Source organism: Spermophilus citellus (genome assembly GCF_964194105.1).
Source record: "Spermophilus citellus genome assembly, chromosome: 6".
Lineage (NCBI taxonomy): Eukaryota > Metazoa > Chordata > Mammalia > Rodentia > Sciuridae > Spermophilus > Spermophilus citellus.
The window spans coordinates 9109067-9124309 of NC_138187.1; the positions used below are offsets into that span (position 1 = coordinate 9109067).

General features: G+C 44.6%; 2 protein-coding genes and 2 long non-coding RNA genes across 5 annotated transcripts in view; 2 read left to right on the forward strand and 2 right to left on the reverse strand.

Annotated features, from left to right (window-relative positions):
• Positions 1–6068, forward strand: part of TNFRSF17 (TNF receptor superfamily member 17) — a gene marked incomplete at its 3' end in the record, with an annotated part of 29732 nt that extends 23664 nt beyond the window's left edge. Inside the window, exons 2-4 of the mRNA XM_081300022.1 lie at positions 3242–3363; positions 3901–4047; positions 5791–6068. Coding sequence (XP_081156148.1) covers positions 3249–3363; positions 3901–4047; positions 5791–6068 — 540 coding nt within the window. The 5' untranslated portion in view covers positions 3242–3248. The remainder of the gene's footprint in view (positions 1–3241; positions 3364–3900; positions 4048–5790) is intronic.
• Positions 1–13430, reverse strand: part of LOC308651396 — a 39215-nt gene extending 25785 nt beyond the window's left edge. Inside the window, exon 1 of the long non-coding RNA XR_014022542.1 lies at positions 13288–13430. This is a non-coding gene — a long non-coding RNA (uncharacterized lncRNA). The remainder of the gene's footprint in view (positions 1–13287) is intronic.
• LOC308651395 lies at positions 7932–12453 on the reverse strand. The gene is made up of 3 exons (XR_014022541.1): positions 12189–12453; positions 9402–9556; positions 7932–8595 (listed from the first exon to the last, which is right to left on the reverse strand). It is a non-coding gene; the product is annotated as an uncharacterized lncRNA (long non-coding RNA).
• SNX29 (sorting nexin 29) overlaps positions 12534–15243 on the forward strand; it is a 388450-nt gene continuing 385740 nt past the window's right edge. For both annotated transcript variants that reach the window (XR_014022540.1, XM_081298376.1), the window contains exon 1: positions 12534–12638. Coding sequence is in view for 1 of the 2 variants with exons in the window: in XM_081298376.1 (XP_081154502.1) it covers positions 12632–12638 (7 nt within the window). In the remaining variant the exon portion in view is untranslated. The remainder of the gene's footprint in view (positions 12639–15243) is intronic.

The window sequence follows — 15243 nt, forward strand, 5'->3', positions numbered from 1 at the left end:
CACCTGTAAACTTTCTTGCAGTCTCTCATATGAGCTTTTGAGTGGCACCTTCTATCTAAACCACAACATTCTGCCCATAGCTCCAAAAAGTTCATTTTCTATTTCATAATGTAAAATACTTTTAGTCCATTTCCAAAAGTCCCCATAGTCTTAACACTTCTAGGGTTAAGTTCAAGTTCAAAGTCTCCTCTGAGACTCAATGTGGGTCCCTGTAAAAACCAAAAGCAAGTTACATATACTCAATAGACATAGGCATATTTCCATTCCAAAAGGGAAAATTTGGGACATAGAAAGAAGGAATGTGACCAAAGCAAGACTGAAAACCAGCTGAGCAAACAAGTCTTGTAGCTCCATGTCCAGCATTTGGGGCACATGGCCTCCTGATGGTCTCTCCAAGGGTTTGTGTAGCTCTGTGCTTATGATCTAGCTGGTTGCAGCCCATATGGTCTCTCTCTCTTGGATTATTTATGCTCGATTCCTGCAGCTTTCCTCTGCAGACATTCCACAGGATCTCTTAATCTTAGGGATCTCCACTGCAGCTTTGGCTTCCTTCTCACTTCTTCATGTATTGCTCTCTCAGGGGCAGTCTGCAGGGACTCTGACACTGTTGTACTTTACCTGGCCTCCCAGGCCCCACTTTGAAATCTCAGTGGAAGCCTCCATAACACTCTAACTCCAGAATTTTGCATTCCTGAAGAATCAGTGCCCCATGTCTATGCCACCATCTTGAACAGTAGCCAAGCCCCTAGGAACTCTGGTTGCAGTAGCCTGAGTATCTGGGTGGCTGAGCAGGGTGAAATTTCCTAGCCAACCTTATGTGAGTCAGGGGCCCTCATAGTCCTTCTCAAAAGGGATTTTTTCTTTTACATTCTTGAGCCTGAGATGGGTGTGGTCTTACCAATTCTTGAGTTGCCTGCAAGCCAACTTTCCTATTATTTCTGGGGAAACTCTCTTTAATGGTTATAATGTCTTCAATACCACACCTTCCTTAGTCCCAGTTTTACTTGCAGTTTTTTTGTCAAATGGCAAAATTTATTTGACTCTGTTTTTCTTTCTGTTCCTGATTGTCACAGTTAACTTGGCTAAAAGTTGCTAGCCATACCCATGCCACCCCTACAAAGGCTGCGCTTCCTTGAAAATTCCTCCACCAGATTAATTAGTCCAACATCTTTAAAATTAGCCTCATAGGAAGTCTAAGGACATAGGCAAAATGTAGACAGCTTCTTAGTGAGTACCAACACAAATGGCCTCTAGTCCAATTTCCAGTAGAGTCTTCCTTCTCTTCTGAAACCTCAAGAACCCAGTCTTTACTGTCCACAGTCCTATTTGCATTCCCGTCTTTTGAACTTCCACCAGAATCACCCATTAAGCTCTGCTTACAATTAAAAGAAAGTTTTTCAACTTGCATCTCTAACTTTTCAAAAATTTCTCCACAAATTCTCAAAAGCCCCATGGTCATGTTAGTCACAGCAATGACCCCCGTTTCTCAGCACCAATTTGTGTTTTAGTCAACTTTTTCATCACTGTGATCAAAGACCCAATAAGAACAATATAGAGAAGGAAAAATTATTTTGGATTTACAGTTTCAGAGGTCTCAGTCCATAGATGGCTGATTCTACTGCTCTGGGCCTGAGCAGAGACAAAACTTCATGGCAGAAGAGTGTGGCAGAGGAAAGCAGCTTAGGACATGGCATCAAGGAAGCAGAGAGAGATTAGAATTTGGGGTTTTGATCAATATCTTAGTTCAAACTTTTTTCTAGGCTCAAATCCTGCATTAAAAAAACGTGTTGCTTTTAATGTCCACATTTTATTTCATTGCCATAATTTTAACATGTATTATGCACCATTCTTAAAACATAAAAACCTGTAAAGGATAACAAAACTACATCAAAAGAGGAAAAACAAATATCAATGTATTTACCCTTCAGTTTAATAAATAAAACTTAATCAATACTTAACAATGAAGCCTCTTTTGAATTCTCCTCTCTCCAATCACCCCAGAATCACTATACTGAATTTGGAGTTTGTTTCCTCAAATTTTAATTGAGTCCCATGTTTCTGATGGATCACAAGACCCCTCTACATGGGTGTCTCATTCAGCAAACTCAAATTATTTAATTTGTTTCAAGGAAAATGCAATGAGTAAGTCTGTCTGTCTGTCCATCCGTCCGTCCATCCATACATCCATTTATCCAGAATGCCTCTAGAAGGATATCTATCAGGGACTGGTCAAATAGAACACATCAGTAGCCTGTCTGCAACCCTAGGATATGCCAAAGATAATATTTAGATGCTTGGACCATGGATTTTTTTTTCTATCTGCTTATTTGTATTTTCTAAAATTTCAGCAATGGGACATGGATTATTATTTTTATTTTATTTTTTCAGTGCTGCGGATTGAACCCAGGGTCTTGTACATGCTAAGTAAACACTCAACCACTGAGCTACATCCCTAAGTACTACCCCTCTTTAATTTTGAGACAGGGTCTCACTGAGTTGTCAAGGCTGGCCTCAAACTTGTGATTCTCTTGCCTGAGCCTCCTAAGTAGCTGGGTTAATGGGTGTGAGCCACCATATCCAGTGGATTATTTGTAATGGTAACAATAAAATACTCTGAGCCTACCTCCTCTTCAGCTCTCTTGCTTTCCCTATTTGTGTCAGCACAGTGCAATTATTGTTCATACATCCAGAACCTGGTGGTAGTGTTTGACTTTGACTTGTCCTTCCGTCTCTCACGTTCTGTCAGTTATTACTGTACCTTGTGGTTATCTAAGTATATTTCTATCTTCCCTGTTAGATTTTAAGTTGTTACCGATTTAGTCTTGTTTCTCCCTGGGGCTTATCCCATAGTACAGCTCATAAATAGATGATGCAGAGATGATTATTGAACTTTCTGCTTGATGCCCCAGGCTTGACTACATCTTGCAACTGTCACCTGCTAGGGAAACTTCCTCTAAAAATAAGCAGTTTCTGTTTCAGATACTGTTTGCCCTGATATTTACATTCCATCTTACCCCACCCAGCCTCAAACTTAGAAATGTGAATTAAAGGTGGTATTCAAATCCTTAGCCACAGTGCTGACGGCCCCCAGAAGGACCAATGGAGTGATGTCGAGTTTTGTTTTTGTTTCCCTCAATATTCTAGCTGCTGTCTCTACATTCGCTGGGACATTCTTGAGTCTATTTCACTTGTCCTTTCATGCTATTCTTTTTGTTGTTCCCTGGTTTCTCTCTGAGATCAGGTTCCAGATGGCTCAGCAGTGCTTCCAAAATGAATATTTTGACAGTTTGCTGCATGTTTGCAAACCTTGTCACCTTCGATGTTCCACCCCTCCTGTACCATGTCAGCGTTATTGTAATACAAGTAAGTAAGACTGCTTCAGCAGCTATGCGTTGAAGTATTCTATATTGATTATTTTTTTCAGAGAACAAACAATATGGGGAAGATGGTGAGATTTTTCTGAATCAAAAAGAGAAAGGAGACAAAGTGATTATTCAGACCTGAACTCAATTTTATTCAGTACTGTCAGCAACATAGATTTTCATCTACTCTTTTAATTAAGTGGTATTTAGAATTTAAAAGTCAATGCTGGTGCTAGGTGCTATGGCACATGCCTGTAATCCCAGTGGCTTGGGAGGCTGAGGCAGGAAGATCTCGTATTCAAAGCCAGCCTCAGCAAAAGCAAGGTGCTAAGCTTCTCAGTGAGACCCTGTCCCTAAATAAATACAAAATAAGGCTGGGGATGTGGCTCAGTGGTCGAGTGCCTCTGAGTTCAATTCCCGGTACCCAGGAAAAAAAAAATCAATGCTGATGAATTGGGGAAATTGAATGACAAATAATTCATACTTATGTGATATTATGATATCAGCTCATTCTCTCTCTGACATTCTTTTAATCAAGGTATGACCAATTCAGTGAAAGGAACAAATGCCATTCTCTGGACCTGTTTGGGCCTGAGCTTGACAGTTTCTTTGGCAGTTTTCATGCTGATGTTCTTGCTAAGGAAGATGAACTCTGAACCACTGAAGGATGAATTTAAAAACACAGGTTGGTTTGGGGTCAGTCTTTGAAGTCTGCTTTCAAGAAGGGCTGCTGCAAATTTGATTTCTTTTTCTTTTATAACATTGACTATTTCATCCGGTTCCAATTATTTCAAGTGTGTTAGTGGACAGTAACGTTAGATGCAAGCTGTCTTCATTTGGGCACTGACACCTTCTTTGCAGATCTCCTGACAGTGTCTGCCTTCCCCGAAATTCTTCCCTAATTAGTCACTCTATTGAAGTCCTCAGGCTTCCTTGGAAAACATCTTTGACTAAAGTTAGAACATTGATTAAATGTCCTGCTATCAGAAACTGCTGGCCAGGCCTGCTACCATCAGGAAAAGCATACTTGGCAAGATACATGGTCTTGTTTTTGATACAAATGTGTTATTTGCTTGGGTGAACACTTTACTACTGAAAAATGCTAGAAATGAATAACCAGTTTCTCCTGGATTATTTGAGTAATTGTTTAAAAAATAATTGTTTATTAGGCTGTAGAGAACCAGTCCCAGAGAAGCAATGTTCTGCTTAAGGGCCTCATAAGATAAAAATATTTCTGTAGCACCTTTCTCCATGTTCTGATTCTCAAACACATAGCAGCAACTGCCCTATTTCTTTACACATTTATTTTCCATGCAGAATCTGTAAAGCACCATCTAATTTGGCTTTCTAGTGGAGTAGGATTGGTAGATTATGGTTTCATGCAATTTACTGATTTTTCTTTTTTCCTGGGGTCTGGTGGAGAAGTGAAGAATGAGGTTTTTTTCAACATAAAATAAAAATTGTGTATATTTAAGGTTTACAACATGTTTGGATGTACACATATATAGTGAAATAACTAGTCAAGCAAATCCACAAGACCATTTCCTCAGTTACCTTGAAATCTTCTCTTAGCTAATCTGCGTTACACAGTAGGGTTGACTAGTCATGAAGCTACACTTTAGATCTCCAGATGGATTTATCCTACATAACTGCAATGTCAGATCTCTTGGCCAGCAGCTCCTGCCTATGGTACCCACTATTCTGCTTTCTGCTTCTATGTATCCAACTTCTTTAGATTTCACATATAAGTGAGGGAATGCAGTATTTTTCTTCCTGAGTCGGCCTTATTTCCAAGTGTCTCTAAATGTGACATTTAGAAGATAAATTACATTGTAGAATGCTGGGAAATAGAAAACTTACATTCACAGGTGTGATTGGCCACAAGAGGACTTCTTATATGATCATAATTATGAGATTCGTTTAAAAAAAATTTATCTGCTGACCAAAGCTTAAGCCTCTTTACTTCTGTGTTCTAAAACATAACCAGAGACTGATTTTGGTGTGCTGTAACATATGGGAACTTCTGTCATTTTCATGTGGGAAGATAAGGTCAAAACCTCAATGCCTACAAAGGTCAAGTGGGTAACAAAGGCAAGTTCTGGGCCAGGTGGTGGCTTTGCCCAAGGGGCCCAAGGCTGGCCTGAAGGTGACAGCTGCTCTTGACTCCAGCCCATTGTTTCCGTGCTGTTTCTATGTTGCCACATTTTGTTCTCTAAAACCTAGTCTAATTGTCCAGATTCACATGTGAAATCTCGATTTTTAAATGTGATTGTTACAAGCAAACGCATATGACACTGTCCCTGAGCAAACCATATTTTAGATCCCAGTATGGTGGCCTGTGGTCTGTTAGTTGCTGACCTGCCCTGCTGGGACTGTCATGAAAACAACCCCAGGGGGTTGGGTTAATGTTTCTGTTTCTTGTGATCAGGCTCCGTTCTGCTGGATGTGGCTAATGCTGACCTGGACAAAAGCAGGACTAGGGAGGACACGATCCTTCCAAGAAGCCTGGGGTACACGGTAGAAGAATGTACCTGCCAAGACTGTGTCAAGAGCAAACCCAAGGTCGATTCTGACCACGTCTTTCCACTCCCAGCCATGGAGGAGGGTGCCACCATTCTTGTCACCACCAAAACTAACGACTATTGCAAGAGCCTGCCAGCTGCTTCAGGTATCACAGGGACAGAAAGGTCAACTTCTACTAGATAATTAACCCTTTGACTGGTGTAGAGCTACTCTGAAAATCATTGGTCAGAAGATGATTCTTTGGGTCTCTTTGGGGTGACTGTCAGTTGCTGATACAGTTGCTTTTTATCTTCTAGTTCTGAAAACTGTTAGATTTATTTCCCTAATTCATCGTTGGGAGCTCAACTGTGGAAACTTTCTTGGTTTAATGATTAAATTCTTAACTCAATGAAAAAAAAGTACTGCAATCTGTAGCCCCACTGATTTGAAACCAGGGAGGGGAGTCTTTACCCCGTGTGCCCTCCACTCAAACTCCAGAGACAGGCTGGCGAGTAGAGTACGTTTTATTCAAAGCCAGGTTTGAGGAAGATAACTGTTGATTTTCTTTTCCAATTTTCCATCTTCAGGGACTCAGGGGAGTGAAAGGTGGAGCAGGGGACAAAAGGCAGGAAATATGTGTGTGTAGATTTAGCTAGGCTGTGCGAATCAGAAGCATGCCACACACCCAGCTTCCTTGGTGTCCCTTAGGGCCAGGGACAGGCCCCTGACTCTATTCTCTCTCAGTAGGAGGAAATTCAGAAGTTAAAACAATTTGGAGCTCAAAGCGCATCTGCTTCAGACTCACATTTCCATGGTTAGACCACCTCTCTCCTGTACACACACACACATTTCAGGACAGATTGGATTTTTCTTGATTGTTAAAGGAAAGCAAGGTTATCCTGGGTATTTCTGTGAACAGGAGAAGCCTACAGTCAGCCAGGCTAATTCAGCATCTGCATGCACAGGTGGTTCTAGGTCTTGTGGGCTTCCAGCCTAATGGGGACATCAGGCATTAATATAATCAAACAGGAATACGTGTAGCTGGAAACTGCGATAAGTGGTCCTGAGCACCTGGGTGCGTGTCATAATAATCACAGACAACACTTAAGCAGGCTTGCTATGTGCTCAGGACTGTTCTGAGTGCTTTACCTGGACTGACCCATTTATTTATTTATTTATTTATTTATTTATTTATTTAGACTAACTCATTTAATGTACACAAAATACTATGGCAGATGGATCACTATTACATCCAGTTTACAAATGATGATATAAATGGAGCAAAGTAACACAGCCAGTAAACGGCTGTCGCTGCTTGTGCTGCTGTAACAGAATGCCCAATACTGGGTAACTTATGAAGAATTCATTTTCCCACAGTTCTGGAGGCTGGCAAGTCCAAGGTCAAGGTGCTGGTGAGGGCTTCCTTGCTGTGTCTTCATATGGCAGAAGGTGGAAGGGCAAGCTAGCTCAGCAGTGTGGGAGAACTTTCATAGGGGGCTTAATCACCTTTGTGAGGGAGACACTTTCATGGCCTACTCAATGCTTTATGGCCCAACTTTTCCATATTATCATATTGGCAACATCTGAATTGTGGAGACGACATTCAAACTACAGTGGTGGCAGAGCCAGGGTTTAAACCGACAGCCTAAAATCTATATTGCCCCCTTCTCATCAATTGGATTGCATTTGAGTTTACATCACTTTACACTATTTTTGTCATTCCTGGGGGAGGGTTCCCTTCCTGGGGTTTGTGCAAAGGACTTTGGGTCTTATGGAAAGGCAATACAATGGGACATGCCCTTTGGTCATCTACTGGCTTTGGTCATTATTAGGATGCCTACTGGCACCACAGCATAGACCCTGAAGGTCTTGGGGCTGTGGCTTTTGTGCACATTCGGAATATGGGGGAAAATAGAGGGAACTTTTGCACATTTGGGGCCCATCACTGCTTCCGTGAGGGCCTTTAGGGTTGAGAATACAGGATAATGGTTAAAGAATTAGCTTCTGGAACCAGACTGCGTGGTTTTGAATCTTGGCTGTTTACTAGGATATCACAGACCTTGGAAAACTGGGAGAAAAGCACTTAACTACACCAAGCCTCAGTTTCCCCACCTGTATAATGAGGATAACAGTAGTATGTACTTGGGAAGCCAAGGCCAGGAGGTTCACAAGTTCAAGGACACTCTTGGAAACTTAGGGAGATCCTGTCTCAAAAAGTAAAAAGGGCTAGGTATGTAGCTCAGTGGTGAAGTGCCCTGGGTTCAATCCCTACCCAGTGCTTGAAAAAAAAAGTTCACATATATATACAGTTTGTAAAAGTGTGTGCTTTGTAAGTACTTGTATCAGTTACTGTCACAGACATCAGGGTCATCTAGTCCCCTTGAGGTCTGGCAAACACTCTTTCCTGTTATGTGGCCTCTGAGTGTTGGCTCCAGCATCTTACAGGCTTTCTCACTACTTCAAGCTCTCCATGAGTTTAGATTTCTCAAACACAAGAGTTGTTGCCTTTAACCTCTTGATTCTTGCCATCCAGGCTGATTTCCAGAAGGAGGAATAAGACTCATGGGGGAGGCTGCTAGTGGAAGAGGTAAAGCACAGTGGGAAAGAAGACAGACTTTTTCTTCTCTACTCACATTCAACACAGAGCACTTCTGGGACCTGATGTGTGGGCCTTTGTCCCCACACACCACGCAATCTTCCAGCAAATGCCAGGTGGGTGTTACAGGGCCAACTAGTCTTTTTTTTTTTTTTTTTTTGAGAGAGAGAGAGAGAGAATTTTTAAATATTCGGTGGACACAGCATCTTTATTTTATTTTTATGTGGTGCTGAGGATTGAACCCAGCGCTCCGCCCATGCCAGGCGAGCGCGCTGCCGCTTGAGCCACATCCCCAGCCCCCAACTAGTCTTATAAATCAACCTAATCCTGACACTGAACCTAACTCTACCTGGAGATAATGTCAGATCCCATAGGCTAAGAGTTTAGTCCCACAAGATTGCTCCCCACTTCATGCCAATCAAGTTTCAGACTGTGTTTCTGATTTTCTGATGATAATTTGGAGTTTTCACAACCCTCCTCTTTATGTCCATAATTTGCTAGGATGGGTCACAGAACACAGGGAAACACTTTTTCATTTATTAGTTTATTATAAAAAATACAGATGAAGAGTCAAAGGGGCAAGGTGCTTTCTTGGGATGTGCAGCCTGGAAACAGCTTGAACTATTATAGTTTTATAGAGCTTAATCTGCAGATCCTCCCTGCCCCTTCCCAGAGGTTGGGAGGTAAGGCGGAATGTTGGAACCCTCTGATTACCTGGTGTTTCTGGTGACCAGCTACCCTACCCTTAGGCTGTCAAGGGATCCTACTCTATTACCACATTAAAGTATACTCAGGTGTGATCAAAAGGGGCTTGTCATGAGTAATAAAAGACATTTTTACTACTAAGGAAATTCCCAAGGTTTTAGGGGCTCTGGGACAGGAACAGGGGACAGACATATTTCATATTATACCATACATAAATGAGGACTTTAATAAATTACCTTGCCCTAGTGCCCCAGGGGAAAGGCACAGGGAGCTAGGGAAGATATGAGACAGCATCCTCTTGACAACTGCCCGAAGCATGAGCGTGCTGCCTTCCAGGAGCTGTGGAGGCAGGCTGCGAGGCCAAGCTCTCCAGGTCTCAGACATGTGGACTCTCCAGCAGGAATAACAAATTAACAGCTATAAGGTATAACTTTAAAGATGGGAGAAATAACTTCATCAACCAAACACAAGGATTCCCATTTCTACATTCTCTCACAGTCCCTACATGTAGGTATATTTTGACATGACTGTAACCATGGCTTTCTAGACTACTTTGCTTGGGCTTTTTTCCACTTAATGTATTATCACTGGCATCTTCCCACATTTCTGTTACTGGACCCAAGCTGGTCTGCTCACCACCTGAAAGCTAACACTTGAGAGCCGAGAGCTGATGAGAAGGAAATCAGGTCCTTGTTTAAGGGCCTGCACACTAAGAAGATGGAGGGGGTGACTACCTGCCCCCATCAAAAGTCTGTCTTAGGGAACTCAGGTACATAATAGTGCCAGTTTTTTAAAATATTTTTATTTGTAAATTGATCTTTTATTTATTTACATGCGGTGCTGAGAATCGAACCCAGGGCCTCCCACATGCCAGGCAAGTGCTCTACCACTAGGCCACAACTCCAGCCCCAAAAGTGCCAACTTTTGACCCCAGTGGCTGGGTCATTTTTCCCCTCAGAACTGTGGAACCAACATTATTGAACATGGAGTGGTGAGGGAGACTTTTATTCTAGGCCAAGAATAGAAGTGGGAGATAAAATTGCAAATCAACTTCCCAACTCTTGGGATCAGGTTATAGATACAAAATAAATGAGCAGGAGGAATGTTCACGTTTTTTATTATAATGAAGTTAGAGATTGTTTAGTGGTCACTCTGGCAGCGATCTTAGATGCAACCAGCCCATGAAGAGGGACGTCTGGTCTTCAGGCATATTGTCCTCAAAGATGGGGTAGAAATTCAGTAGACCACCCAAGCAGTACAAGACCAGGGTTGGGTAACAGAAGGACTTTAATATGGAAGGAAAGGAGGTGCAGGCGGATGGTTAGGAAGCCTATGTGCTGGGTGGGGTCTTGGTCATTTGAGGCATGTCTTCCCTGCCTTGATCTCCAGAGATTAGTTCCTGTAATTCTTTAGACAAACATAACTTTATATGTTTTTTGTAAGCTGATGCACAGAATTAAAGAATAAGAAATTACACATTCTGATGTTATCTGAAGGTCACAAGATGTTCTTGGTTCTGTTAGTCTAAAGAAAGATGCTTTAGCTTCATCATTTAGGTTCATCTTCTCCTTAGAATTTAGAGTGTTTGGGAAAGGGAGGGGGAAGTCAAAGGGTGACCTGTGAAGAGGTGGCCAGAGTTACATTTCTAGTCTTTGAAAATCTATTATTTCTAGTTAGGAATCTGCATAAGATTCCTGTGTGCTGGGCCATGATTTGCTTATTCTGCATTTGGGCTTTGGAACTTTCCAACTGCTAAATCAAAATGGGCACTGAGAAATCTCTGAAACAAAGGGTTTATTGAGGCAACACAGATGCTAGCCAGAAAGGAAGGACTGGTCCTGGGATAAGTTCCCTTGGCTACCAGCAGTGAGGATAAGTACGAGTTGGAAAAATGTCTGCTGGATCTAAAAAAAAAAAAAAAAAAAAGAAAACCTAAAATATTTAATAATGGAAAACGTTGTGGAGGTAGATATAATTATTTATGTTGACCCTCCATTGGCTACAGATATGAAAGAGGGGCAAGATGACACAAAGCAGGGGAACTCCCCCACCAACTCTCCTTACTTCCATTCTCCACCCTTTGTAACTTAGAATATTTCAGAATTGTTTTTTTTTCTTTTTTGGCAGTGTTGGGGATTGAACCCAGGGTCTTAGGTATGCCAGGCAAGTGCTCTACCATTGAGCCACAGCCCCAGTCTCAAATCTTTTTTTCTTATCACCACCTTTTTTCTATTAGAAACAATGCTGCAGAGCATCCTTCTTCAAAGAGTTCTGGGCCTTTGCTGAGTTGTTTCCTTAGAGGTAAATTCCTGGTGTGTGTGTAAATATATATGTAGAGGCAAAGCATCAGAAGACCTTGGGGGCTCTGGGGCCATAGAGAAAGGGGCTGGAATTCTGGCTCCATTTCTTAGTGGGGGCTTGGTGGTCAAGTCAGTGTTTTCAATTATATCAAGACTTATAGTGGATAAATGGAGTAAGTCTCTGTCAGCTTTAAAAAAAGAAAAAAGAGTCAGAAGATAATACATTATTACAGAATTGTTAAGCATCTCAAATGTTCTTATGTGTGTACTGGGTTGTGATGTAAAAGACATTTTTTTTTTTCCCCCTGGATGTGAACAAAACAACCTGGCTACTTCTTCGACCTCGCTGGATATCCCTTCCCCACCCATAAAATGGGGAATGACGGTGCCCCCTGATTGCTGGGCAGGTGCAGCATTTGGCTTTACACTGGACCCATCCACCTTCTCCTGCTCCACCGCCACCACCTAGTCCCAGGCATTGTTACCTCTCGCCAGGACAATGCAGCAGCCCCCTAACCAGCCCTTTCTCCCCTGCCCCATTGCAATGAGTTCTTCTTCCAGGAAAAGTGAGGCCTTGCCACCAGTTCAGACTGTGTCACTCCGCTGGGTTACTTACGAGGACCTCCATTCCCTCGCCCGCCTGGAGGTGGGCAAGAAAGCGCCAACCACCCAGCGGGGCAGGAGCTCCCGCGCCCTCGGGGTCCCCTATCTCCCCTCGCTCACCCTCCGGTGCGGCTCCCTCTCACCGCGCAGGTAAGGGCCCCCGACGTCGCCTCCTCAGAGAGGCCCTCCGGGATTGCCCTCTGCCCGTGCCCACGTTTAGTCCACGGCTCTGTTTCCCTCGCGATTGTCACCCCTGTCAGGATCCCTGTTTTCTCCTTACTCATGGCCTTGCTCTCTGGCGCCAGCACCGAGGTGTGAGGCGCAGCAGGCGGAAAAACGCACCCTCACCGGCGGCCACCGCCACCCTCCTCAGCCCTGGCGCTCCGGCGGACGCCCGTGTTTACCTTCCGGGATGGGGGCGGGGCCTGGGCGGCGACGAGCTCTACTTCCGGGGCGGGGCGGCGGGCGGGGCGCGCGCGCTGTCTCTCGGCCCTTGTGGAGCACGGCGGCGGCAGACGCGGCGGCGGCGGCACGGCGCAGGCACCCGCCAGAGGAGCGGCATCATGAGCGGTGAGTGGCGGCCCCGCCGCTGTCACCCGCCCCTGCCGCCCCGGCTCCCGCCGCTGCAGCTGCACACTCCGGCCCCGAGTCCTCGCGCCCCGATCGCCCCGATCGCCCGGATCGCCCGCAGACCCCGGCCCATCTCCCCATCTCCCTGGCTTCCGATCCCGCCACCGGTCCGCCGGGGTCCCGGCCCCTGGCCCCCTGCAGGTCTCCGATCGCCCGAGGCCAGGCACTCCTCGTCCCTGACTCCTGTCCCCGGGCAGGACCAGCTCCTCGATGCCTGCCCCCAGACCCTCCCAGTGCCCCAGCCCCGCGCCCCGTTAGCAGATCCCCAGTTGGGAGCCTTTGGGTGGGCAGTTTCTCCTCCCTAGTTGACCCGCCGGAGTCCCGGCTCCAGCTACCGGCGCCGCTGCCCTGTCATCCCCCGCCCAGGCCCCTGGTCCCCTGGTCCCCTGGCATCCGGTTCCCCACCTGCAGAAAGCGCCTCCGGGCATCCTTGGTTGCTGACCCCGGGACCCGCTGTCAGCAAACCCAGACCGGCAGCTCCTAGTCCCCAGGGGTCTCTCAGCTCTCCTCCCCTTTGTCTCTCTCTTCGCTCTTGTTCCCTCCACCCTGTCCCCCAGTGCTCTTCTAGCCACCAGTTGTTCCTACTTACCCGGTCCTAGCTTTTTACGTTGGGGTTATCTTCCCTACTCCAGCCCCTTCCATTTCTTCTCTCAGCTCATCGTTTGAGGTCTCTCTTGTCCTGTCCTGCAGCCCTTCCCTTCTTGCCCAATGCTGAGCCCATCTGGCGACTGTTGCTTTGCTCTAGCCCCTCCCCGCGCCACCAGAGAGGGGGTGGGTTTGGTGGGGAGGCTGGAAGTTAGAGGGAGGTGGGTGTAGACTGCTGGTCCTGTTTCTGAAGTTTAGTGCCTTGACTCTGACTCTGTTCACCCTCCTTCCACCCTCTAAAGAGTCCTATTGGTGTTTTGGTGCTAAGTCATTCTTGGGTGTTGTGTGTGGAGATGGGAGTGACTCAGGGAAGCCTCTCAGCTGGCCCCTGACTGTTTTTCCAGCCACTCTGGGATCTGGATTCACTTCAGAGGACCCGCCTACCCTCATAGTGTCTGTTTTTCTCTCACTGTTCAGTTATTTCTCAACAATCCCCACATCCAGGGCCCTTGGCCCTCTCCTTCCATCCAGGCATTTCTGGAGGTGTTGGGGGTGGGGGTAGGGGGGCAAGGCAAAGGTGATAATTTGCTTTTCATGTTAAACTTTTATCTCTGTGGATCTTCAAGATAAATTACATGCCTTTTGTGTTTGCTGCTCAAGAGCAAGATTTATGAAATTGATGGTCCTAATGAATGGCTTGGTGACAGGGGTGTCTGGGAGATAGTTCACCTTCTGTTGCCAAAGCAAATGATTGGATCTAACGAATATTCTGATCCTCGGATATTAGTGATAGCACTGCAAAGATGTCATGAGCTCGCTTTCACTTTGAGGTGATGTTGCTGGGTATAAGTACAGGTTCTGGAGCCAGACATTTGGGATTAACTTTGCTACTTAAAGCTCTGTGATTTAGACTAAGTTACTTGACCATTCTGAAAGTCCCTGCTAAATGAGGATACATAATAGCACCTGTCTCCTAGGCTTGCTGTGACAACTAAATATCATTGGTCAGGTAAACTGATTGGTATTGTGCTTCTCACATGGTTCATTGTCAGGAAGTTAGAGCTGTCACTTCTGTAAAGACTCTGTGTTGGGTGTAGTGGGGGCAAGGCTGTTTCTTGGAACATGGGCTAGGACTGTGCAATCTTTCAAAATCTTTGTGGCCTCATGCATGCTAAACATGAACTCTACCACTGAGCTACACCCTCAGCCCCAACATTTTCCTTTTCTTTGTGATACTTGGAATTGAACCCACTGAGTTACATCCCCAACTGTTTTTATCTTAAGACAGGGTCTCATAAAGTTCCTCAGGCTGACCTTGTTCTTGGGATCCTTGTGCCTCAACCTCCCTAGTGGCTGGGACTATAGATGTGCGCTACTTCACCTGGATAATCTTTTCCTTGTTATATGACCAAGGAGTCCTTGCCATAAACTCAAAAGTTCTGGACCGTTCTCTCTTTTATCTTTATCAGAGGAGGAAATGAAATTGAGAAGCCAAAGGAAATTGATCATTTTCTCTTTCAAGGAGCCACTTAGCTTAGTATCAAAACTCATTTAAAACTTCTATTTTTAAATTTAATGAAAAAAATCATTAGGTCTAAAGGCAAATTATAAAAGGAGACCAACACATAGAGATCAAACAAATGGACACAAGCACTAAGGATGAAAGCCTTCTTTTGGAAAGTTTGCAATTGAGGCAGAAAAAGTGATTGTGGAGGGTGAAGGGGGAAGTCCAAGGGTATTTTTAATTGTTTCTTGAGAATGCATTTTAAAGTGAGTTTCCTCACTTGTGGGATTGATAATTGGCACGCAATAAAATAATGTGGTAATGTGGTAGGTAGGGAAATACTCCCTCTCTTTCTTTTATCCCCACTCCCTTTTTTTGTACAGGGGATTGAACTCTGGGGCGCTTAACACTGAGCCATATCCCCTGCCCTTTTTATATTTTATATAAAGACAGAGT